This window comes from Leptonotus elevatus, chromosome 11 (genome assembly GCF_054856555.1).
Source record: "Leptonotus elevatus isolate MCC_2025b chromosome 11, RoL_Lele_1.0, whole genome shotgun sequence".
In the NCBI taxonomy this organism is placed as follows: domain Eukaryota; kingdom Metazoa; phylum Chordata; class Actinopteri; order Syngnathiformes; family Syngnathidae; genus Leptonotus; species Leptonotus elevatus.
Window position 1 is genome coordinate 2,937,001 of NC_141249.1, and position 26,739 is coordinate 2,963,739.

Here is a 26,739-nt window from a genome sequence, read left to right on the forward strand (position 1 = left end):
ACTTGCGAGAAGAATGCAGCCATTTGTCTGTAAACTTGCTTGTGTCCGGAATATTCTGTAAGAATAAAACATTCGAAGAAACTGTTCACCGATCTCCAGTCTGTATTCAGAAAATCAACATTCTCTCTACCTGGAACAAAACGAACACGCGGAAGACAAAGATGGTCTTCCAACACCATCTAATAAATACAGAATATATTGGTATCATGATTAGCTAAACAAAAACAAGCTTAAAATAATCACATATCAATTTATATATACATTAATAAAATTTGCTATAAGAGTGAGGGTCTGCTGGGACCAGAGGTGGAATGTCACCTCTCTGGCAGGGAAGGAGCCTGAGCTGGTGTGCAAGGCAGAGAAGTTCCGACTAGATATAGTCGGACTCGCCTCCACACACAACTTGGGTTCTGGTGCCAATCCTCTTGAGAGGGGTTGGACTCTTCCACTCTGAAGATGCCCACGGTGAGAGGCGCAGAGCAGGTGTGGGCATACTTATTGACCCCCGGCTAGACGCCTGTACATTGCAGTTTACCCCAGTGGACGAGAAGGTAGCCTCCCTCCGCCTTCAGGTGGGGGGACGGGTCCTGATTGTTGTTTGTGCGTATGCACCGAACAGCAGCCACCCAAAAAGAGTACCCATCCAGTCCTTGGATGGTGTGCTGGAGGAGCGCTCCCTCTGGGGACTCCCTCGTTCTGCTGGGGGACTTCCAACGCTTACGTGGGCAATACCAGTGAGACCTGGAGGGGTGTGATTGGGAGGAACGGCCCCCCCGACCAGAACCCGAGAAGTGTTTTGTTATTGGGCTTCTGTGCTTGCCACGGACTGTCCATAACGAACACCATGTTAGAACATATTTGTGTCCATATGTGCACTTGGCACCAGAACACCCAGTTCGCAGTTCGATGATGCGGACTCTGTATCGGTCTGTTGTGGTGAAGAAGGGGCTGAGTCGAAAGGCAAAGCTCTCGATTTACTGGTCGATCTACGTTCCTACCCTCACCTATGGTCACGAGCTGTGGGTCGTGACCGAAAGAACAAGATCCCGGATACAAGCGGCCGAAATGAGTTTCCTCCGCAGGGTGTCCGGGCTCTCCTTTAGAGATAGGGTGAGAAGCTCGGTCATCCGGGAGGAGCTCAGTGTCGAGCCGCTGCTCCTCCGCGTTGAGAGGAACCAATTGAGGTGGCTCGGGCATCTGGTTTGGATGCCTGCTGGACGCCTCCATGGAGAGGTGTTCCGGGCATGTCCCACCGGCGGGAGGCCCCGGGGAAGACCCAGGACACGCTGAAGAGACTATGTCTCTTGGGTGGCCTGGGAACGCCTTGGGATCCCGTGGGAGGAGCTGGTTGAAGTGGCTGGGGAGAGGGAAGTCTGGGCTTCCCTGCTAAAACTGTTGCCCCCGCGACCCGAGCAGTAGGTGATGGGATGGATGGAACTCTGCTATAAGAGAAATGTGTGTTTCTTTTGAACAAACAGTCACATTATTTTTGGAACAAATCTGCACTTACAATAAGTTATTCTACACCCTAAAGACCTGGGGTCCACGGACAACAGGTTGGCCCAAGTAGCCCGCAGGCCTGTTCTAAAACTATCTCACCAGTGATGAGACATTTTGATTTTCTAGGATTGTTGTAGGAATAATAATTTGAAAATGTAAACACTGGCAAAGATGTATAGAAATTAAGTGTTATATATGATATTTATGCTTCCTAAATATTGTGAGAAATCATTAGCATGATCAGTGTTCTTGATTCATACACATCAATAAATTAATTATTTATAACATACAATAATAACTATTAAAGATAATTTGAGAAAATTGTTTTTTTCCAAAGTGTGTGTAAAACTGGAAGCCCTTTGCATTAATCAGCACCCAATAAGTAGCTCTCACTTTTAAAAGATTGGTGACACCTGCGTTTCATGCTGATGACACAAAGCTCGTTGTTAGGATGTGGTCTTGCATAGATCTTTTTCCAGATGCAATGAATGACGAGCCAAACTAAAATAACCAAATTTCTGGCATTATTTATTCATTTTCAATTTTCATCCAATGCACATGTATATTATATATTGAACTCAAGAGACCCTGAAGTTATTATTATTATTATTATTTTTAAAGAAACCCACCAGACAAGATGTCATAACAAATGTAAATACAAATACTTGTAAAAATACCAAACTAGATAATTATGTATGATACAGTATGTATTAAAATAGTAAAGACAGCAAACCAAGGTACCCAATCTGATAGACACAGTATCGTATATGGGTTAGCACACCTGCCACACAGTCTTGAGGTTGTGGGTTTGAATCTCGGCTCTGGCCTCTTTTAATGGAGTTTGCAAAACTCCTGACAGTCCATAACTGAATCTCCACTGCAGAAGTAGCGCGTCCTGGCCAAATACCTTTGACATATTCAGCTTGCAGAAAAACATGACATCAAAAAACACATTAATTGATAAGACACTTGAATCCTCCCTGTGATGTAACAATAACAGTTGTTTTGGAATAATTTCAGACACTATGCAAGTTGATTTGTGCCTTATTTAAATGTTAATGTTTTTATATAGATCCACATGATTAAAATTTGAATATTGACATCCTAGAATCCACTTATAATTGATATTTTACCAGTGTGCAAAGCATACAATATGTTCAAATCAAGTTGGAAAAAGTATAGATAATAGATCCATGGCTCCCAGATACAGTGTCTTATAAAGGACGTACAAATGAGGGCCACTTTGTCTTGTCAGTCAAACTTCCTTTATATGAAAAACTCCTTTTGGTTGTCTCTGTGAGCATTCGGATAATTAGGCTCACCACTTAAGTGGATATTGTTGACAACGTCAGACTGTGATGATTTCACATCCGTGTTCCGATACGTCTGAAGTCTGCTGCAGGTGATTCTGGCGATGACGGCCAACGCAAACACAGTGGCAAAGATCACCACTGCTATAACACCTACAAACAGTGGCATGTGGTAAACAGGGATAAAAGCAGCCTCAGAAGACGCAAACAGCCAGGTATATTTTGTTAAGATAGATCAGCATCAACATGTTATTTTGGCATGTTCATGAACATACCATTTCTGTTGAGGTCTATGCACTTTATATGCAAGATTCTACATGTGTACTTTATAATGTTTTACACTATACATCATTAAACACGCGTGTAGAATTTCTTACGTACCTACCTACTGTATATAAAGCATGCACCAAACAATGTTTTTTTTATTTTGATAAAATTGCACTGATAGATGTGTTACTGTTACACAAGTAGTGTCTATTGTTTACACTATAAAATTGTGATACATATATATACTTATGGATTGTCATATTTATACAATTATTTGAGGGATAAGAGGCAGTTTACCATCCAAAAGGGTTGTCTTTGAATAGAAATGGTGTATGCCATGTACATTGGTGGTTGTGACTGATCTATTGCGGTGGTTGTTATAATTCATGTCATAAAACTCTGTCATTGTCCAAATACTGAACCCATCTATGTTTTCTTTATGAAAAGCAATGTATCCTCCTGAAATTATTGCTTTAGAACTTTAATCATATGCCATGGTACCTCCAATTAGAGCTGAGCCACTTCTGATGGTATTGGCTAAGGGTAGACCTGGATCCAGTGAAGCAGGTGGGTCTGGAGAAAAGGAAGATGAAGACCAAAAAAGTGAACAAAATCTGTAGCTTGTGGAAGCATTGTTGTTGACACTATTGTATATTTTATACAGATATACTACGGTGTGAACGATTGTCTATTTGTATGCCCTAAGATTGACTGGCGACCAGTTCAAAGTGTACTCCGCCTCTCCTCCAAAGATAGCTGGGATAGGCTCCAGCACACCTGCGACCCCAGTGAGGATAAGCGTGACGGATAATGGATGAATGGATACTATATTTTATATTTATACTGTATTATATATATATATATATATATATATATATTTGTGGCGGCCGTGGATCAGGGTGTACAGACGGTCGTTCAGTAACTAGAAGGTTGGCTTTTCCATCCCCGCTCTCCCCAAGTCATGTGCCATTGTGTCCATGGGCAAGGCATTTCAACACAAATTTCCTACAGTGCTACTAACACTGGTGTATGGAAGGTGCGAATGTTTTGTGGTAGTCGAAGGGGCCATAGGCGCACACTGGTAGCCACGCTTCCGTCAGCCTGCCTCAGGGCAGCTGTGGCTACTTAAGTAGCTTACCACCACCACAGTGTGAATGTGTGAGTGCATGAATAATGTATCCACTCCATTGTAAAGCGTCTTTGGCTGCGTTCAGACTGCAAGCAAATCGGATTCCTCCTCAAATCCGATTTTTAGGGCTGACTGTCCAGACTGTTTTTATCAAGTGTGCAAATCCAATCTGGCCCTGTTCAATGCTGACACATTATTGACCCATCTGACAGGTTGCTATAGCAACGACGTTGAACGGATTATACACAAAATAAACATGGGTGGCACAACAATACGTATACCTGGTAAAGAATGTGTCGTTTCTGATGAATGGGAATTAGCAGAGGACAGAGAACCACAATTTGACTGTGTCAGTGGGCCTGTGATGGCTACATGGCTGTCAGGTTGGAGAAGAGCCGCTTTCAGAGGACTGATGGAGTTAAATTCAACTGCTGACAGACAGCCGGTGAAGCCAAGAGTGGCCAACCTGGCCAGCTTCATGTCAACCATATCAGCCTCTGGAGACACAAACAGACAGATAAAAAAGGGGATATGAGTTTGTTTTTGACTGTCTTCAGCGTTTTTTGAATGCACTGTGAATAGTAACTTTTTAACCTTAAATCATGTTTTAAACAAGCAGATTTTAGTCAAAGTTCACATTCGTGAGACAAAATAGAAGAAAAAAAACCATCAGACAATACAGAAAAAACAAACAAACTAGAAACTGTCTTGATTTACTAACTTTTATTACACAGCAGAATTTTCTCAACAGTGAATGTGTCAAGTACAGGTCGGTAATGTCACATAAAATAGTGTTTCTAAACCCTGGTCCTCGGGGCACACTATCCAGTCTGTTTTCCATGTCTCCCTGTTCCACACGCAGGTGATTCCAATGACAACTCATCAGCAAGCTCTGGAGAAGCCTGATAACGATCCTTACCTGCGTGTGGAATAGGGAGACATGGAAAACAGGCTGTATAGTGTGCCCTGAGGACCAGGGCTGAGAAACACTGACATAAATCATTGTGTGTGTGTTTTCTTTTTTTTACTACAAATACTGTACATTAATTGCTTCAGTTACGAATTAGATGATATACATTATACAGTAACTGTTTTATCGTATACCTCATCTTAATAGGTAGAAAAAACAACAAAAAAAACACAACTCTTTTGACATCTTATTTGACCAGTGAGTAAATAATGACATTAAGTTGTAAGACCAACCTTTTTTGGTCCCAGGATCGACTTAAAAACAAAAAAAATTAAATGGGGGTGAGGGTTTTCGTATCAAACCTGCACCTCGACCATACCTCCAGTTTGTGAGTGCAGAGCGCTACCAGCTTAGAACCTTATTTGAACGCTAAGGAAATGAGGTACATAAAAAGCTGACTTGATTGAAAACAAACTTTTTACTTTTTTAATAACACGCACACACAAAAAACACCCTTTCCCTCCCACACCACCAGAGGTGGGTAGTAATGAGTTACATTTACTCCATTACATTTACTTGAGTAACTCTTTGAAGAAAAAAAATACTTCTAAGAGTAGTTTTACCACACAATACTTTTTACTTTTACTTGAATAGATGTGTGAAGAAGAAACGCTATCCTTACTTTGCCAGAATTTGCCACCTATGATCATTAGACTGGGAGGCAGTGCCGAGCGAGTTACGCTAGAATTGTGTGAATGGATTGTGCTTGGGCTAACGTGTCAGCTTGCACTGTTATTCGAGCTCAAAAAGTTTATTTTATTTTATGATTTCAGTATTCTTTTCAGCGAATGCTTTTTTACTTGTACAGGGAGTCCTCGAGTTAATTTGTACGGGACCTCTGTCGTTTCGACTTTATGACGCCTGTGCCTTGTTTGTAGCACCTTTTTTTCTCTCGTTAATTGCCCACAGTAATCACGCGGTTTTAAAGTTATTTAAAGTTGTGCTGTTGTTACCTCCAGCAACGGACGTCCATTGAGCAGGTCAGTTCGCCATCAGGTAAGTCACATTTTCGTGTTTAAATTTGAATTAGCTCCGCTCTGCCATCCATCAGAAATGAATGTCCGTGCGAAAACGCGAAATATTGGTTATATAATATATGTTTTTTATTCATTACTGTACCAAGTATTTTGATGTCAATATCGACTTTAACGGTGAAATCTGACTCAAGTCGAAATTCGGGTTACATCACCAGCGTAGGAACAGAACTCCACCGTAACTTGAGGACTCCCTGTACTTGAGTGATTTTCTTTTATGAAGTAACGTTACTCTTACTTGACTACAATTTTTGGCTACTCTACCCACCTCTGCACACCGCTCACGATTATATTTTGGATTCGAGTCATAGTATATTGCCACGTATATTGTCACAGAAGAATGTTTGACATCTCATTATGTGTGACGTATTGTAGCGTTGCAGAATAAATCGGGCTAAGTGCCAAGCTAGCAACAAACTCTTCAATGAAAGCGAAAAAAAATACTGTTGGCCGTAACCACGTGAAAACAACTACACTAAATGGAGCATAGTTTACAGTTTGCTTTCTCCCTTCCCTCTTCCCTGCCCTCCAGTGTCCTGTCATCTATTTTGTTACTTTATGGCCCTTTAGACTATAGAAAACCACCAAACTTGTGAACCTTGCTACAACATGTATGTGAAATTGGTCCATAAGAAGACCCTGGGTTCTGCCGTCTGAAAGTTTACGGTGAGGGATCCTTGAGGTTAAAGTAAGTGATTTTAAACTAAAAGGAAAACCTAGATTCACATGGGTGCCTTAGCACGTTGGTGTATGCTTAGATATCTTTTAAAAAGTTTTGTATATGAGGCTTGGTAAAGTGCTTTGGGGTTTTATGTTCTTGTTTTCCTTTGGTTGGTTGTGGTCTGTTTTGTTAAGTTTTCTTGTGTCTCCCTTTTTCTCATTAAATGTGATCTTGTTCACCTGTGCTTGTCTTCCCTCCTCTGTGTGTTAACCAATCAGTGTCCTCAGCCACTTGTGTCTCGTCCTGGTGTCCCTTGTGTAATTAGTTAGTGTGTAATTGTAATTATGCTGCATTCGAGGATGGTCGGAAGGAACGCCCCCTTGAACTCGGAAATTCCACTTGCCAAAAAAAAAGGGAAAAAAAGGACCCAGACTTCACCGACGGACTACAAGTGACATCACTCTACAATGGCGACCCCTTTGGAAACACAGACCACGAAGGCTTTCAGGTCAGAACTGGGAAAAAACAACTTGGATATATTAGACTTCCTACCATCCTCAAATGCAGCATTAGACTCCTGTCTTTTGTTCAGTGCTTGTCAGCCCATTGTCGTCACGTCTTGTTTGTTCCCCCCACATCTAGCTGTCTCCCTGCCACGCCAATTAGTGTGTCGTTTTGATTACGGATTTTGTTGTTTTTGTTCTGTCAGGCAGTGCCTTGTTCACCACCTAATTTTTGTTGAATTAAACTACCTTTTTGGACTTGATTTGCTACCCTGCACTTGGGTCCACAACCACGCCTGACCCTAACAGAAGCGCTATATAGCTTATGCACTACATTTATTATTGTAATTAAATTGGATTTTTCTTTTTTCTTTTTTTTGTGACTATGAGGTGTTTTTTGGCAGAAGTCCAATTATAACCAATTCAAGTAGACTTGGGACTCAGTGGTTAAACAGTAAATGAATAGTATATGCAGATTTTGGGTGTGAGTCTGTGTTCTATTACCTAGCATCCTTTGATGAGCCACAAAGCGTTTATCATTGGCTCATATTATTTTGTTCTAATTGTACACTAGGGGCCAAATAGACAAAGAATGCATTGCATCCACTGATAGCACCATAAATTGCTCTTCATTTGCGCCCGCAGTTTGCTCCCTCTTAATGTCGTATTCACAAAGGATATTGCACTAATCATATACCAGTGCAAATACACTCACGATATTTGACAGCTGACTTACCACACAAGGCAATGCTGGATTTGCATAAAGAACACCATGGCAGAACAATAGCAGTTGAGAGAAATATGAAATTATTAGAACGCGATCTTAGACCGAAGAGTTGCAAGTGGGACTTCCAGAAAACAGTTTATGGACATAAGCATTTTCCTCATTAAGTCGTGAGCGGAGAAGAATACGTCATCATTCATTCATTCATGTCTATAAAATACAAATTATTGGTGCGATCATTTTGATAATTTCAGAGATTGATGCGGGCATAAATGTGCACACGTGCACACATGCATCACGTGCAAATGAAATGATGCTGTGGCGTGATCGGTGTCAATCAAACTGCATGTGGCAATTAGCGCTGGTGTTAGTGATTTTGACATTTATCAATCAGCATCATTTGCATAAAGGTTGGAAATTTCCGCACTAAATACATTATATGCTTTGGCTTTTGATTTCAATTTGTTAAATAAAGCAATTAAAACAAATACATTATATGCATTTTATCTCATTTAAAGGTGCATTGTGCCGTTTAAAAAAGTAATGTTAAAGCTTTTTCTACATCATACATGCTCCACCAATGCCCAAATGAGTATAAAGAGCCCTGACTGTTTTGCTCTGACTGCAACTACACTGAAAAAATGAGAAATACCAGGTCTTTAAATTTAGTAGATGCTACCCAATTCATTTACGTTCCGTAAATCAACATGATTTAATCAGCTAAAGTCAAAGTGTTTGTGGTGGATGTTGAATGTATGTGTGTCTTATGCGTTGAACAAACATGATTTAATTGATTATGTCAAATGTAATGTCTATTTTGGCTTCTATCGGAAATGTGGGACGCTATAGTTTACCCAACAAGACAAGCAGATGAAGTGGAAAAAAGACCGCAAGTGGTGTGTGCCTGGCTTCGAGTGGTACCGAATTCACCATTTCGGCAGCGGCCAAGGGACTGGATGTAGGTAAACTGTCTCACTCAATCTGAAAAACAGGCTCTTTGTGTAGAGAAGCTGCATTGCTAATGATTAACTGTTTGTTGTTTTGTCTGTTTGAATTTTTTTTTATTGAATTGTTGCACATAATACCATTTTTCTTCCTGTTTTGGCTCTGAAACTGTGAAACCGTTTTTTCATTGTTGAAGATTGTGTACAATTGATGCCATTTTCTGTCCAATTTTGGCCTCCAATTGAAATGAAGTTTTTCCATTGTTATTGTTGACATTTGTGTACAAATGATGTTGATAACATTTTGGCACTGCAACAAACATTTTTATTGTTGTGTTATGTACACATGATATTTTCTGTCCTGCTTTGGAAGTACAACTGTGAAGCAATTTAATTGATGAACATTTTTAATTAATCGAGTTATGGCACTGCAGCTTTGTCTTTTTTTCTTTTCTTCCAACGTTGCACTTTAATGTATGAAATATGCCATTTTCAATAATGTTCAATAAGAATGTTTTGGCCTTCATCTGACGATTAAGTGTTTTTTTTTAATGCATTTTTTTCTAACATAATACATTAATGTTGTAGTTAAAGAAAAATTTGTTGAATCAACATGATTCTTTTAAACAATCTTAACCCAATTTAAACGTTTGGTTGTGACAAGCAATAATCAAGAAAGAAGGAAGAGATAAAATCATGTCAGCTAAACGCAAAATGGTTGTGTGGGACCGATGTATGCATTCAAATTAAGTAAATCCAAATAATTTTTTTTCCCAGTGATCAGCTTTTATCTTCCCTAGTAGAGCGTGCGGACCCTGCACACTCCACAGTTTCTTTGGGGAGGGGAGAGGCGGCGTTTTTCTTACCTCATTTGAAGTTAGGGGTGGGACGATACGAGTAACCCACGATTCGATACTGTGACGATATGTGGCCCACGGTAACGATAATATCACGATACAAGATATCTACGATATTTAATATATTGTCAGAAATTTTCTCAGCGATATATCACAATATTCAGTATGTGAGTGACAGTAAAAACTTGCCGACTGTTCTTCTTCACCAATAGTGTCTAGACACTAGTTCTTCGCCCTGCTTCTGCCTACTTTACCACCATTTAGGGATTAGCGCCCCCACAAACAGGACAGGAAAGATTACCAGTAAGTACTGACAGTGACAGTAAAGGATCACAAAGTCATGGTTCGGATCGGATCGCGGGTTTGAGGCACAGATTGAATCGCAAAACAAAATAAATTCATTTATTTTATAAAACACTTTTGCCCATTAAATAATAATGATAATTAAAAAAATCTACTCAAAATGTTTAATTTGTTCACTTTAGGATATAGGAACACAACTTTAAGTGCAATAAGAGGCAAATACATTCTTATTATATACCTGGTCCATTTATAAAATATCAAGGTATTAATGGCTTAAAGTTGTTTTCCTAAAATCTAAACGTCAATATTTGACATTTTTAGTTGAATGTTTTTTATTATTATTGGAAAATGTTTTATAAAACAAATGAAGACAGAAGTTATATATTTTTTTACTTAATAATGAAAAAGACAAAGTGCAATTTAAGGCACATCCCCTTCCTTTAAACATGGAGAGTGAATTACAAAGTAGCCTAGGCCCTGGATATTGAAAAAATAAAGAAAGCAAGCCAGGTAGGTGTCACTCATTACTGTTGCCAGCCCTTTTTTGCACTTCAGGGCCACCGTACCAGCCAGGCACTAATGATAACACTAGCTGCTAGTAACTAACGTCTGAGATTTGCGGAGTATCATACAATGACGACGTAATTAACTAGCGGTTTTTAGCATAATAAATTAGCGATTAAATATACTTTCGGGATGGCATTGTGACAATGTTGGTAGAAAATATGTAATTTGAATAAAAACTTTGATATGTAAGCTAACACGTCGAAAAAGGAAGTCAAGCTGATGGTCACGTCGCCACGCAGGTCTACTTCAAAGTAAAAGTCCGCCAAGGCAATTATTGGCATCAATATATTGTTTGGTAAAGCTTTTTTTTTTAAGTTAACTTTGGTTTAGGCGGTGTGTTACGTTGAGTATGTTTCCAGCTTCATTGACATGTCTGAATGATGGGGTAAATCCATTATGTGCTTAGCGCTGGTGTGCCATCATATAATATCAATGCTGCCATTAGTGTATCGATATATTTGTTGCAACAGGGAGCACAACAATATATTGCAATATCGATTTTTTCCCCCACCCCTATTTGAAGTCATGTCTTCATTTGTCAACCATGCCTGTCGCTTTAAGATCGTGCACGTACTTGCATAGACGCTATGTTTTTGTTCCATTTTTAACGGTTAGCATTGCACAAAAGCCACGCACACCTTTAGTGGATTTGGCCCTTGATTCCCAGAGGTCATGGCAGCAATGTTTGCCCAAAATGTAGTAATGCCGTTTCTCCATATTCATGTCATGCTGTTTTCTCATGGTCAATCATGGTATACATGATCGGAAGTTATGGAAAAGGGTTGCTTAGTCTTAGAGACTCAAAAGGTGCTCTATGGTTCAACCCATGGTCTACTACCGATGCCAGTATGTAACGTCCTGGACCGTCACGTTCTGATGATTTAAAGCAGCAGATTCCCCGTATATCTAAGTGTATGTTTATGAATTAATCTGATAGATGACAGGAATGGCAGGGACTGACAGTACTGCATATAATTTCAGCATATTTGATACCAATATGATGGCCTCAGTCTTTCGACTCACAAATGGAAGGCAGGGTAACAGGTTACCATGAACTAATAAAACAAATATACAGAACAACTCAGATTTTTTATAGGTTACAGCTCTTGTTTCAAACATAGGTTAATTATTCTTGAGTGCACTGACACACTGGTTCTCAACCCCGGTCCTCGAGTACCCCTATCCAGCCTGTTTTCCATGTCTCCCCAGCCAACACAGCTGACGATCGTTATCAGCTTGCTAATATAGCTGATTGTTTGAAACACCTGGGTTGGCTGTGGGAGACATGGAAATTGGGCTGGATAAGGGGTACTCAAGGACCGCAGTTAAGAAACGACCACCCAAATAAAGTTAGGACTTGGTGGTGATGGTGGTGAGGGGAAATGACATGTATGACAAGGGATGCATACACTCTCTGAGTGCTGCCGGCACATTACAATACTCACAAACTATTAGAATCATAATCATATTACAATTTTGGTGTGAAATTTCATGATGTATCTAAAATGCATTATGACAACTACAGGTGAACATTTAATTGACATCGATATATTTTTGAATGCAACTGTTAAATGTTTCAGTATCCGTTTTGTGTAACTTGCAAGACAAGTGCTGAACAGCAAAAGGTGTTTGATCCAGAAATCAGCCCCACAAAAATTGTAGATCAATTATAACTGTTACTCAAATAGTTATCTTAATGCTGTTCCCATTCTTATGCCATGTGACCAACAGTTGAACAGTACTCGCCATTGCGAGGCATCAAACAGGATTTCTAAGAGGCAAGTAGCCACTGTGTGTGTCACAGGGGATCAGCAGTAGGTTGATAGCGATATAAGGACGGCAAGAGTCACAGAATGTCATAAACCCAAATCTATTGAATATAAACTTAATATATACGTTATGTTCATATTGTGAGTCAGTATGTACAAGTAATACTTAAACTGTAGTCTCATGCTCTTTGAAGAGCTTATTAGGACCAGCTGCTCCATGCCTGCAATTGCCAAGAAAATTAATTCATAATCACAGATAAGACCAGTTAAGTATGTAAAGAAAATTTCATGACCACTTGATATTCTAAAGAAATGTTCTGAAGAAGATGGATGGATGGATGCTAACTGTTGTCTAATTCATAGTAAGGATGTAAAGGACCTTATTTAAGTACTATAGTCTGTTTTCAATGATGATGATGGTAACGTGTGATGTGTGTTTGTGTTTTTGTACGTGTGTCATAGTCCCAATATGTACTGGATGAGCAACTCGCTTGTAACTTGCAACTTGTTTGCGGCATCGATCAAACACAGATTCCCTCGCGGTGTAAAGTTTCTCCAAAGGAAAAGACTTGGAACAGCCTCGGGTTTCAGGCGCCTGACACTTTAGTCCCAACATGAAATCCTCGGAGGTGAAATGCTACTGTAGACTTGCACGCTGCCCTTTCCTGATAATAAAATGTGGTCCTTCCTCCCGCCAAATCACTCAAATCCACTTCCATTTTAGTTCTGTGTCGTAGTGAAACGAATGAAATGAAAGATAAGGCTGCTTTAATAAAGTTTAAAACACAGGAAGAGCATCCCGGTACAGTGGCTTTTATTCTTAGCCTGCATCATTGTTACAGTCACTGTGCACCACAACGTAAGCCACAATCCACAGCGATTATGTATTTGCGGCCACAAAATGTGAAAGTGTGGAAAAAGGTCCATTGTTTTTGTAGGAATTCTTCTTCTTCTTCTTATCCTCTGTCTCCCTCAGCCAACACAGCTGAGTATCGTTATCAGGCTTTATGCAGAGCTTGCTGATTAGCTGATCGTTTGAAACACTTGTGTTGGCTGTAGGAGACATTCAAAACAGGTCATATAGAGGTCATAGTTTAACAAACTCCTCCAGAATTTAGGCATGTTTCATCTTCAGACTTTTTAAGATGAAAAGTTATCAAAAGCATTTTATTTTGTTGCATGGTGTTGCCGTTGTGATGCACTCTTTTCAATGAAAAATTAAGCTGTTTTTGAGGGTGGAAACCAGGGTGAAAACGTTTCACACACAAGGCATGGCAAAGACATTTATATTTTAGAAGGTTCTTGTCCTAAGTGACAGTATCTCAATGTGGCCAGGGTTGCGAGGGCCCTTTATAGCTGCTCGCAGCTCTAGTCTAAGTTTATTATCGCAACCACATATTGAAGGCCACTGGTAGGCACACATGAAGTATAAAGACACTGACACTAAGCAAAATGCCACTAACATACAGTACACATTATGTCTGAACTTTTGCATTAGAGGAAAAAATAACAGTGCTGTCATTATGTTATGTACGTAACTTCACTCGCCCACGTGGCTCATAGTGCTTTTAATACATAATTAATGTAAGGGGGTGACTCCATCTCCAGTGATTTCTTTGGTTTCTTATGTCATATTTTTGGAGTAAAGTGCTTCTTATGTGACCATGAACGTGATAAAAGCTCCTACTGTGAAGACTTTAGGTAGCCGTTATTCTTACTTATAGACTACAACAGCAATCAGCAAAAAAAGAAAAAGAAAAAGAAGGCAACAATCCAAATGGCAAAACAAAAAGTGTACTGTACATCAAAATTGTACAAGTTTTCCTCACTTACCACGTGCTCTTCCCAGAATAATGGAGTTGATGCTGTTGAATTCTACATCAGATGTCAACATGAAGCTCTCACTGTCATTCTTGTCAATCTATGAAACAATATCTCATTATTTCACCTTCAAATGTTGTCTCAAGGAACTTTAAAAGACAGCTGTGAAAAAAAATCACCAATGTAACTGTTTCCGAACAATGGGCATTTTGCTATGTTTTATTGTGCTCAACAGCAGAAACAACATGAAAGAATAAGGCTACTGCATATGGAGCTATTGTTCAGTTAATTTATGGGAAGCAGCTGCATGTACCTGAATGGAGATGGAGTCTCTTTGCCGCTTAATAGCCACCACATGCAGGCGTCCATCTGCCAGTTTCATGACATTGCTTGCAAACACTTCCACGTCTCTGCTGTTGTGCAACTTGTACCTTAACTCCAGTTCACCTAACCAACCAAAAAACAAACAACAAAAACAATTCAATAAATAAACTGGTATAAAACAAAAATTATGTAGTGTTCAAAATGATATAAGCCTATTCATCATCACCAATACCATCACCATCATCAGAATTGTGAATGGATGAATGAATGAATGAATGGATGGATGGATGGATGAATGAATGTTTTTTTTTTCAGTTCCATACATGGTACAGAAAATAAACCACAAACATCCTTTCAACAAATCAATTAACTGAAAAAGGAATAGGCTGAAGCACCAGGCGTATTATTGCCTGTCCTATACAGTCCCATGTTTCACCTAGAATTAAAACAGAGCAAAAATAAATGAATACTATATTCACATTATAATTCCTAAATGGTTTACATTTGATCAGTAGCACCATAAGCAATAATTATATAACATTAAAAAAAAATCTTGTACCCCAAGCTACAATGCATCATCAAGTCACTTCCACAATTTTACACCCAAAACTGAAACATGTGTAATTTATGTTGGCCCTCACTTCACATGTTTCAAACATAAATAAACCACTTATATTAGAGTTTCCTTCTCTTATTAAAAAAAAAAAAAGTAACACAAATGCGAAAAAACATTTCCAGTGTTTTTACATACATGATGTCCATACATTTTAAAATACCAGATCCTATAAATAATTGATTAGGTGATTCTCTGTGGCCAACCTTATTAATTATTCCAATCACTTTTTCTGTAATTTAATTGATTAGTTGATTCTCTGTGGCCAACCTTATTAATTATTCCAATCACTTTTTCTGTAATTTAATAATTGAGTCTATATTTGTTTTATATACATTTCTCCAAACTTCAACACAATTGATCATTTGCACCGACGTCACGTGATCACGTGACTGCCCTATGATGGAATGGAAGTGGACATGATCCGGGTAATTTAGTGATTTAGCTACTGTTATTTTACAGATTAAAAGTTATTATTGCCCATAGAGCCATGGAATCTACTACTTCATCTGAAGGTCGCCTGTCAGTCAAAGTTGCACATTTAGTCAGGACTCATAGAGTGCGATATTTACTTAAGTTGGAGATTGCTAGTTTGAAAACAGCCCCTTAAGTCGCCTGCTGTTTTTACCAAGTTAATTAAATCGCCGACTTTGCCAAAATTCACAGCACACGACCTATATCATTATGTAGTCAATGCCGGTGTCTAACCGGCTCTCCTCCTTACACCGGAGCTGATTTAAATGCTCGCTGGCGGACTCTGGGACGAGATGCTACGCTCACACTGGGGGACAATATACCTCATAATGCAAAGGAAAAACTTACACATTCCGTTCTGTATTAAAACCCTATGATGATGTTATGTTGACCAGCATGGGAAAAAAAAGACTAGCGTAGAGGCAAGCTATGCAGTCATTTCATGAATATGATTCCGGCCGGCTCCAGAGTGAAAAACTCCAAGCACAAAGACGGAATCCCCCATTATTAAACAGTCAAATGCACTTAATAGTTTTGAAGGTACATTTTAAAACTAAGATGTGTGTACGTGCATTTGGAATAGACACTAACTATCTGGCTCCTTGGTGTGATTTGAAACACGTAATTCGACACCTCTGTTATTAGAGTGTACGTTTACTAGTAACATTTATGAACATTTATCTACTAACCTTGCAAAAAATGATCACTGCAAATCCGTGAATACTTTGTGGACTGCAAATCCGTGAATAGTTTGTGGGCCGCCAGTCCTTTCTGTTGATTGCTGCTATCTATCGACCGACGTCTTTTGTCTTCATTAGTAGGTATGCGATAAAAAAGCAATATTTGGTTTACTCCCTTGTCTATCTGTACAACCGATCGCACAGCAACATATGACCATTTTATGAGATCATTGATTAGATGAAGGACTTTACGCTGTACAAGATTCAATGGTTGCAATAAAGGCAAGTGGTTTCACGTGCAAAAGTTCAATATGACATTTGAGGCAACACAAGAGAAGAGTACAAAATATTTTGACCTTTCTACTTAATAAAGAACAATCAGTCCCAAAAACGTTGTTTCAGTAACTCGTTCAATTTCAATACTCCATCCATCAATCCATCCATCCATGATTTAAATTACGTTTTATTTCATAGTTGTTGATGTATACTGTATTTTTTGGGGGTACAGAGAGAAATGTTTGCAGATGTTTGTTTAAACTTACTGTATATAGGCCATTATTATAATTTAGTCCTGAAATGTTTTTAAAATAATATTTAATTGAATTTTTACTACACAATATTTACCATGATGTTTTTTTTTTTTTTTTTTTTTTTAATCTTGCACACAAGAAATGCACAACATTAAAAAAAAAAGGGAAAAATAAACGTCGTAAAAGCCCCTTGAAGGGAGTGTCAATTATTTGTGGAAATTCATTATTCACAGTTAAGCTCGGGCCTAAATAGCCTAATCCACAAATAGTGGGGATCCATTTTACTTTAGCACGCAATGAGTGCTCTTACCGTGTCTGTTGATGAGCAGGGCGATATATTCCCTGTAGACTGACTTGACAAAGAGGAGCAGCGCAGGAGTCTGTCTAGTCCTGAAGTTCAGGGAGATATTTTCTCCTCTCAGTGTCATTTTAGAGAAGATAGATGAAGGCAAGGCACTATGGTTTTGGCTCAGCTCAAAGGGCTCCTTAAGAGTATATCCTATGGATGTTGTCGACTCGAAGTTGGCAGAAATCACTAAAACAGATTAGAATTTCCAGTAAGTTGGGTCTCCAGTCATCCAGGAAAGGAACTGCTTTCATTTGTCACATGGAATTTGCTGAGTCTAATTTGTTTCACTATATGATTTTTCTACCCTTGCGTGATGTAAGTATCTCAACAGAAAGAAATGCATGTTAATGAAATGTAATTATAATAAATTAGGTGAAGTTTTACTAGGGTAAATAGCATCACTCATAATTTGATGACAGTACATACATGCTGTACGTAGAAAATAATTGCTTTTATTTAATTGGACCATTATAACACTATGAAACATGATAATTATCACGATTAAATTACTCCTGACAATATTTTTTTTATTAAATTAACAGAATTGTACCTTTTTTAAAAAAATTTTTTTTTACTTCAACTCCTGCATTTTGACATTTTGTTGACTGTCACTATTTTTAGGCCAGTGAATAATGAATGTAAAATTACATAATGGGGTAGAAGAGTCCTTTAAAGTAAGTTTTATGCTTGACCTCCTGAAAAGCGTTTTCCTGTTGGTGTTTTCAAAGTCTCTCTTGAAAAACGAGACAATGTCAAAGTGGACAGGACTGTGCTTCAGGGTCAGTCTGACATCTGCTGACTGGAGGATCTTCTACAGAAGGATCACGTTTCCTTTCATTAATGCACTGGGTCATGGTAACTTAACATAATTGTGTCTTATGGTAATTTAACCTGACTCAGTTTGTCACACAAATGAATATTAATGTTCCTTAATTTTCAATGAGCAATAAAACCTCTACAGAGGTACAGTTTGCATGCATCATTAGGTGCAATGTAATCTGAGGGAATTATAATAAACATATAAAAATGCAAGTACTCTGGTTGCAATTTATGATTATTTAAATAATTGAATAATCTTGATTATTACACCAATTAATCGATGAATCAGATTAAAAACTTAGTTTTTTATTTCTATCCTTTATTCAAAAACAGGATATGTGTGCAGAATATGCAAAAACAGAAACAAATTATAATTAAATTCCTGGTTTAGTCCTTAAAGTAGCACTAAGGAACTTTTCAACCTTAATAAAATATTTCCATAACTGTTCTGATGAAACATCGACTTAAACCTAGTTGAATGATACCTTTGCCATGGCCTGAGCGAGTCTGTATTTTTTTTACTGACACTAAGTAACTTTGAGGAGGATGGTAGGAACACTGCCACACAAAAAACTACAAATGTGCTGAATGCTTTATGGAATATGTCACTCCCCCCCCCCCTTTACCCATTCATTACAAAGACGTTAGTCAATTTGAATGTCGACGCCCCTAAAACGCAATGCGCTTGTCCTCATCGGAAATGTGATCTTCCTTCAGGCATAACATTACTTTCGTCCATATGGCGCTGCCATAATCAACATAAACTGAAAGTTCCTTAGTGTTGCTTTAAATCCATCAGAAAATGGGGAGCAAAATGTTTTTCATTGTTTTCCAAAGTAAAAGCATATGGTTTAAAATGTCTTATTTTAAACAAAAAGATAATCAGTCTGCTTTCATGGAGGACGACATTTACTGGAGAGAGCCTGAGTATTAGGACAATTCTACGTTAAACAAGGTCAATAAACAATTAACTTGACTATCAAAATAGTATTTGATAATTGATTAGTTGTTGATTCATCGCTTAATTGTTGTATCTCTAGTAAACAGTAAAATGTCTACATGTTTGATAAGCCATGCTTGAAAGTCTACAGTGTAGGTGTCAAACTCCGGTCCTCGAGGGTCACAGCCCTGCAAGTTTTGGAGGTTTCCCTCTTCCAACACAAGCTGATTCCAATCAGCAGGATCATTATCAGGCTTATGCAGAGCTTGCTGATGAGCTGATCATATATCAGCTGTGTCGGAGAACGGAAACATCCAACACCTGCAGGACTGCGGCCCTCCAGGACCGGAATTTGACACCTACACTGTAGATTCTTATCACATCACCCTTCGTTCGTAAGATTGCGCTGCAACTCTGTTTTAGACAATTGTTTATTTTAACACTTTTAAATGTGAGGACATATTTTACATTTTGAGTTGGAGAAGATACATGTACATTCAACAAGAGGTTTATCTAATACAAAGTAATGTCATGTAGTGCTGGACGATATGGAATAATTCTTCTATCACAATATAGGCTATTTTTTATCACGATAACGATATGCTATGCTATATTTCCCGTTACTCTTTTAAAAATTCTACTACACACTATGACTATTTACGTTTTCTCATTTTATGCTTAAGTGAAATTAAACAAATGTGTATCAAATTAGAAATGCATCGATTGGGGTAGGGTGGAAACACCGTCTTCGCCCTACAACTCCCCTCCAATTTTAATGCACCACACAACTGGGGGGGGGGGGTCGTGGTGGTGGTGGGGGGTTGTCGGGTGGGGTGCCATTGGTTGGGGACCGCAGTATAGAGCAGTGCTGCGGTCCCCTGTCCGTGGCCCCACCGCCCCCCCCCATTTATTTTTTTAATGCACCACATACACTCACTGACATACCTGGGAGGCGGGTGGATCGGAGCGTGGGGATATCATTTCCCTCTGCTCCGGTTCACCTGCTCCTAATTTTAATGCACCATACACACACACACTTGTATATACACTGGGTGGGGTCACATTCAAGGTTTAGGGGTAGAGTTCGCCAGTCGGCGAGCTGGCGGACTCAGTAACAAGGGTTAGCTTTCACTAAGAACGCTGGAGTGACGACCGGGGCCTTTCCCCGCTGGGCCTGGGGTTCGGGGGTGCCGGCCGTCCTCCGGCGCCCCCATCACCCCGTTCTTTTTTTTTTTTTTCTTCTTCTTCTAAGAGCTCAGTATTGTTCATTCGGTAATGTCATCATCATTGCTTTTTTTTTTTAATATATATATATATATATTATTATTATTTTTGTATGTGGGTGAGTATGTGCATGTGCGTGCGTGCGTGCGTGCGTGCGTGTATTTGTTAGCTCACCAAAAACCTATTAGAAAAAATCTCCCCGTTCTGCCCCCGGTGTTCCGTCCCTCCACGCGGCGGGGGGTGGGGTGGGCGCGGGTGCCCTCTCCGCTCCGCTGTCCGGCCCCTCTTCGGCGCCGATGCCTGGATGTGGGGGGTCCACGGGGGCTGGGGGGCTGCCGGTTGGTCTGAGTGGGGTTGGGGTTGGGGGGAGGCTTTGTTGGGGGGGGGGCGGGGGGGCGGCTGGGGCTGGGTTGGGGTGGATGGCGGGGGTGGATGGGGGGCGGGGGGGTCATGGGGGGAGCGGGGGCTGTGGACCGGTGGGGTGCCTGGCGGGCCTGCAGTGCCCCGTCCTGCTGCGTTGGGTTGGGGGTGCGGGCCGTGTTGGGGTGGGGGGCGCTCCTGCTCCTGGGTTTGCTCTCCGGCCGGTGGCTCTGGCGGGGCCCGGGGGTCGTCCTTTGGCGCTGCCGCGGCCTGGGGGGCCCTGAGGTGTTGCGCTTGCTCTGTCCTGGCAGGGGTCGACGGCTCCCCTCTTTGGTGGAGATTTTCATGCATGCCAGATCCACCACACCAGCATCTATCGAAACTCAGATGCAATCTGCTTCTTCCTCAGGTCATTGAATCGGTGGAGGCTGGTGTCTGTGGATCTCGCTCTGCTTCGTTTGTCCTTCCTTCCTTTCCTCAGTCTCTCCTTTGGTCTCTTGAGGTCTCCCTGATTTTTTGAATTTGTTGGAATTTAGATGTTTCTGGGGTTGGTGAAGAACTCTGGTTGGTGGCCCGGTGGGTGGTGTCTGGTCGGTGCTGGATTTCACCTTCCTTTGTTTTCTTTGGTCCTTCTTCGGGTCTCCTGACGGCGGTGTTCGGTTTAGGTGAACGGTATGGGATTTTTTTTTAATAGTTTTTTGGTGAACTAACGAATACACACACGCACGCACGCACATACACATAAACATACACATACACATACTCACCCACATACCAAAAAGAAAAAAGAAAAAAAAGAAAAAAGAAATGCATCGATTAGTAGTGATGCTATATAAAATTATCAAATGCAAACAGAAGAGGCACAGTGACATATTTTTCACAAAATGTATTCATCTAAATAAGCGGGATAAAAACATTCAGACAGAAATTGATTAAAAAAAATAATCATGAGCTCTACTGTGTAATGTAATTTTGAGAACATTTATTGCGTATTTTCAAAAGTCAAAATAAAAACTCAGGACGGTGCTGTGACCGGTGGAAACTGGACTACTGTTGGTCGAAGAAGGAGAGCAGGAAGGTGTGTTCGTAGGAAGAAATAGAAGACCAAGAACACCAAAAGTCTGGGACAGAGTAGGGACTATGAATGTTGGAACTATGACAGGAAAAGGTAGAGAGCTGGTTGGCATGATGCACAGGAGGAAGGTGGACATACTGTGTGTTCAGGAGACCAGGTGGAAAGGGAGCAAAGCTAGAAGTTTAGGAGCAGGGTTCAAGTTGTTTTATCATGGTGTAGATAGAAAGAGAAATGGAGTAGGAGTTATCGTGAAGGAGGAGTTTGTTAAAAATGTCCTAGAGGTAAAAAGAGTCAGATAGAGTGATGAGCCTGAAGCTAAGAATCGAAGGTTTGATGATCAATGTTGTTAGTGGGTATGTGCCACAGGTAGGATGTGAGCTAGAGGAGAAGGAGACATTTTGGTTGGACCTTGAAATGATGCAGAGCATCCCTAGAAGTGAGAGAGTTGTCATTGGTACAGGCTTCAATGGACATGTTGATGCAGGAAACAGGTGATGAGGTGATGGGCAAGTTTGGTATCCAGGAGAGGAACGCAGAAGGACGGATGGCGCTTGACTTTGCAAAAAGAATGGAAATAGATGTTGTGAATACTTTCTTCCAGAAGAGGCAGGAACATAGGGTGACCTACAAGAGTGGAGGTAGGAGTACACAGGTAGACTACATCTTGTGTAGACGGTGTAATCTGAAGGAGATCAGCAACTGCAAAGTAGTGGTAGCTGAGAGTGTAGCCAGACAGTATAGGATGGTAGTGTGTAGGATGACTCTGGCGGTGAGGAAGACAAAGACGGCAAAGGCAGAGCAGAGGATGAAATGATGGAAGCTGAAAAAGAAAGAGTGTTGTATGACTTTCAGGAAGGAGTTGTGACATGGATGGTCAGGAAGTGCTTCCAGATGACTGGACAACTACAGCAAATGTGATCAGGGAGACAGGTAGGACAGTCCTTGGTGTGTCGACTGGAAAAAAAGGAGATAAGGAGACTTGGTGGTGGAATGAGGAGGTGCAGAAGTGGATACAGAGAAAGAGGTTAGCTAAGAAGAAGTGGGACACTGAAAGAACTGAAGAAAATAGACAGGAGTACAGGAAAATGCAGCGTAAGGTGAAAATAGAAGTGGCAAAGTCCAAACAAGCGGCTTACGATGACTTGTATGGACAGTAAGGAGGGAGAGACTGATCTATTCAGGTTGGCAAGGCAAAGAGAGAGAGATGGGAAAGACATGCAGCAGGTTAGGGTAATGAAGGATAGGGATGGAAGTGTGTTGACAGATGCCGGTAGTGTGATGGGAAGATGGAAAGAGTACTTTGAAGAGTTGATGAATAAGGAAAATGAGAGCGAACGAAGAGTAGAAGAGGTGACTGTTGTGGACTAGGAAGTAGCAAAGATTAATAAGGATGACGTGAGAAGGGCATTGAAGAGGATGAACAGTGGAAAGGCACTTGGTCCTGATGATAAACCTGTGGAGGTAGGAGACGTAGCAGTAGAATTTCTGACTTGGTTCAAAAGGAACTTAGATAGTGAGAAGAAGCCTGAGGAATGGAGGAGAAGTGTAATGGTGCCCATTTTTAAGAAAAATGGAGACGTGCAGAGTTGTGGTAACTACAAAGGAATAAAGCTAATGAGCCACACAATGAAGCTATGGGAAAGAGTAGTTGAAGCTAGACTGAGGGCAGAGGTGAACATTAGCATGAGCATGAGCATGAGCATGAGCATAGTTTCATGCCCCAAAAAAAAAGAAGAGTAACACAGATGCAGTATTTGCTTTGAGAATGTTAATAGAGAAGTACAGAGAAGGTCAGAAAGAGCTGCATTGTGTCTTTCTAGATCTGAAGAAAGCTTATAACAGGGTGCCCAGAGAGGAACTGTGGTTTTGTATGAGGAAATATTAAGTGGCAGTGAAGTATGTTCAAGTGGTGCAGGACATGTATGAGGACTGTAAGACAGTGGTGAGGTGTACTGTAGGTGTGACGGAGGAGTTCAAAGTGGAAGTGGGACTACATCGGGGATCAGCTCTGAGCCCCTTCTTGTTTGCTATGGTAATGGACATGATGACAGAAAAGGTTAGACAAGAATCTCCATGGACTATGATGTTTGCCGATGACATTGTGATCTGTAGTGAGAGCAGGGAACAGATGGAGGAGAAGCTAAAGGCGTGGAGGTTTGCCCTGGAAAGGAGGGGAATGAAGGTTAGCCGTAGCATGATGGAAAATCTGTGTGTGAATAGGAGGGACCCAAGTGGAAGAGTGAGGTTACAGGGAGAAGAGACCAAGACGGTGGAGGAGTTTAAGTATTTAGGGTCAACAGTCCAGAGCAATGGAGAGTGTGGAAAAGAAGTGAAGATGCGTGGACAGGCAGGCTCGAACCGGTGGAGAAAAGTGTCAGGTGTGATGTGTGATAGAAGAGTTTCAGCTAAAATGAAAGGAAAGGTTTATAAAACTGTGGTGAGACCAGCGATGTTGTTGGGTCTGGAGACAGTGCCACTGAGGAAAAAACAGGAGGCAGCGCTGGAGGTGGCAGAGATGAAGATGCTGAGGTTCTCTTTGGGAGTAACCAGGATGGATAGAATCAGGAATGAGTACATCAGAGGGACAGCACATGTTAGAGGCTTTAGAGATAGTCAGAGAAGCCAGATTGAGATGGTTTGGACATGTCCAGAGGAGAGATAGTGAGTATAATGGTAGAAGAATGCTGAGTTTCCTAATGCCAGGCAGGAGGTCTAGAGGAAGACCAAAGAGGAGGTTTATGCATGTAGTTAAAGAGGACATGAAGGTAGTTGGTGTGAGAGCAGAGGATGCAGAGGACAGGGTTAGATGGAGGCAACTGATTCGCTGTGGCGACCCCTGAAGGAAAAAGCTGAAAGGAAAAGAAGACATTGTGAAAACAAATAACATTTAGTGATATTAAATGTATTTACTTTAGTATATCCATCAATTTTCTGACTCGCTTATCAATATTAATAAACCTTTAATCCTCCTCCCGGCTGACGTACATGACGCCGTAACAATCACATCACCACCGAATTGTGTAGCATGAATTTGCTAAGAGTGTAGCATTAGTTTCTCTCTCCAGATGCTCATTAAATTGCCTGCTCTTTTGCTGTACAAAGTTGGACACGCTCCGCTTTAACGCGGCCTTTTTTAACGAGACTTTTGTGAAAAGTGTAATCAATCAACCAAGTACTTATTGCCACGTCCACGATAGCATTAGCCGGTTAGCATAGCAGCTAGCACAGCTTCTCCGTCTTTCTCGCTTGGTAATCACTCCTCGTAATTGCTTCGTGAGAATGGTACTCGGTACTTGCAACTTTTATATGCCGTCATGGAGGCTGTCATTACTAACTCTAGGAGCAAAAGCGCAACCTGTTTATGTGCAATTTTAGCCAGCCGAAGCTCATTGCTATGCTAGTAGAACCGATCTCGTCTCGACTTGAGTACCCCCTTGTAGGTAATGTAAACACCCAAGCGAAGCTTTTGGGGCTGCCCCGCCGTTCACCTTTTGGAAAGAAAACTTAAAAATCCTTGTTTTAATGAGAATACAAATGCACATCATGTAGACACGCAAACTGCTATGCGAAACAGATTATTTCATGCCTTGTGTTGGCCGAAAGGAGCAGAGTACCCAGCATTCTTTGAGGTGGCTTTTTTTTTGGAACAGTTATTAATAATTACGGGTTTGTTCTTTTAGTTAAGTTTTATAAAGTAGTATGATTCGTTATTTGCATTTACTCACCTTGTTTTCTATTAATTTTCATTGACTATAAGAGGTTCAAATAATGGATGGATAATAGTTGGCACCGTAAGCTTGTAATGTATGACCACACTATGTATCATCATGATTCACTGTAATATGTTTTTAAGGCTGCCACCTAGGGACAGACGTGTGAAATAACCATGCAAATTAATGCTTTTGTCTATCAAATAAGCGTTCTGTCAATTATGTTGTATGCTGTTAGGAACAAATGCCGATAGACGAGATAAGAAAAAAATGACACGATAATAATTTATTATCGTCTTCACGATAATATCGTCATATCGCTCAGCACTAATGTCATGTATTAGTTTTGAATATATCTGTTATTGGTTATGAGAAAATCACCATGTTGTCTGTCAACCCAATCAACTGATAATTTTTTGTTATCATCAGGAAGTAAAATTTTAACATCCTTACCTTTATGGCAGAAGGCTCCAGTGTAGGCTGACTGACTACAATCACAGTAGAAACCATTGTGTTTTTCTACACAAAGACCCTGGTTTTGACATAGAAACTCATAGCTGTTGCAGTGACCTGGGCATCCAGATTCGACACCGGGCGTGACCCTTGCCCTCTCCTCCAGATCAAGAGTGATCCCATTTAACTGCAGAGAGCGGATACAACCCAGAAAACCCTTTTGTCTGGAAGCAGTACCTCCTAAAAAGGGGAATAAAAGAAGAAAAAAAGGCAGTGAAGTCACTCTTTAATGATTTCTCTGCTGATGCAGGCTTTATCAGAAATACAGGCTTGTCTGTGATACAATGCCAAGAATCAGGCTGATAGATGTGCCATCTGGCAGCATTGCACACAGTTTACTCTTTTCACAAATTGAGCCTTTTTCCTCAACAATAAAGATTCTACTGCCTCACACTTTAAGATGCGTAACAACCCACCATTATGGCATCGCAACAACTAACAATAAATCCCAATCTCTACTGTGGAGTAATAAAAGGTTCTTGTCGGATAGTATAAAAGTGTGCTGACAGATACACACAGGCAGTGCTTGATAAGATGATTGACAAATTAACAAACCTTTCACAAAGGGCAGCAGATGTGTTACAAAATAAAGATATTACGCAAAGAGAAACGATTGACTTAACAGGTGTATCAAATTACAATGGCACTCAAAGAGCTCATCAACAAAGGCTTATTATATTTCTTTACTCATTAATTTAAGTTAAACATATACATCTTTTTTAAACTTAAAAACCCTGCTACATTTTTCATTTAAGGTCCTATTGTTGTG

The 26,739-nt window shown here is 40.3% G+C and overlaps 1 protein-coding gene across 5 annotated transcripts in view; it reads right to left on the reverse strand.

Annotated features, from left to right (window-relative positions):
- Window positions 1-2,007: 2,007 nt before the first annotated feature.
- LOC147165196 (contactin-associated protein-like 4) overlaps window positions 2,008-26,739 on the reverse strand; it is a 105,453-nt gene continuing 80,721 nt past the window's right edge. For 3 of the 5 annotated variants that reach the window (XM_086088781.1, XM_086088779.1, XM_086088783.1), the window contains 8 exons: window positions 25,911-26,150; window positions 17,291-17,515; window positions 14,673-14,806; window positions 14,372-14,459; window positions 4,488-4,703; window positions 3,579-3,650; window positions 2,823-2,963; window positions 2,008-2,422 (listed from right to left, as the gene is read on the reverse strand). In XM_086088781.1, coding sequence (XP_085944907.1) covers window positions 2,211-2,422; window positions 2,823-2,963; window positions 3,579-3,650; window positions 4,488-4,703; window positions 14,372-14,459; window positions 14,673-14,806; window positions 17,291-17,515; window positions 25,911-26,150 — 1,328 coding nt within the window. In that variant the 3' untranslated portion in view covers window positions 2,008-2,210. Of the gene's footprint in view, window positions 2,964-3,578; window positions 3,651-4,487; window positions 4,704-14,371; window positions 14,460-14,672; window positions 14,807-17,290; window positions 17,516-25,910; window positions 26,151-26,739 lie in introns of all 5 variants that reach the window. The other 2 variants (XM_086088782.1, XM_086088780.1) reach the window with 2 other exon arrangements.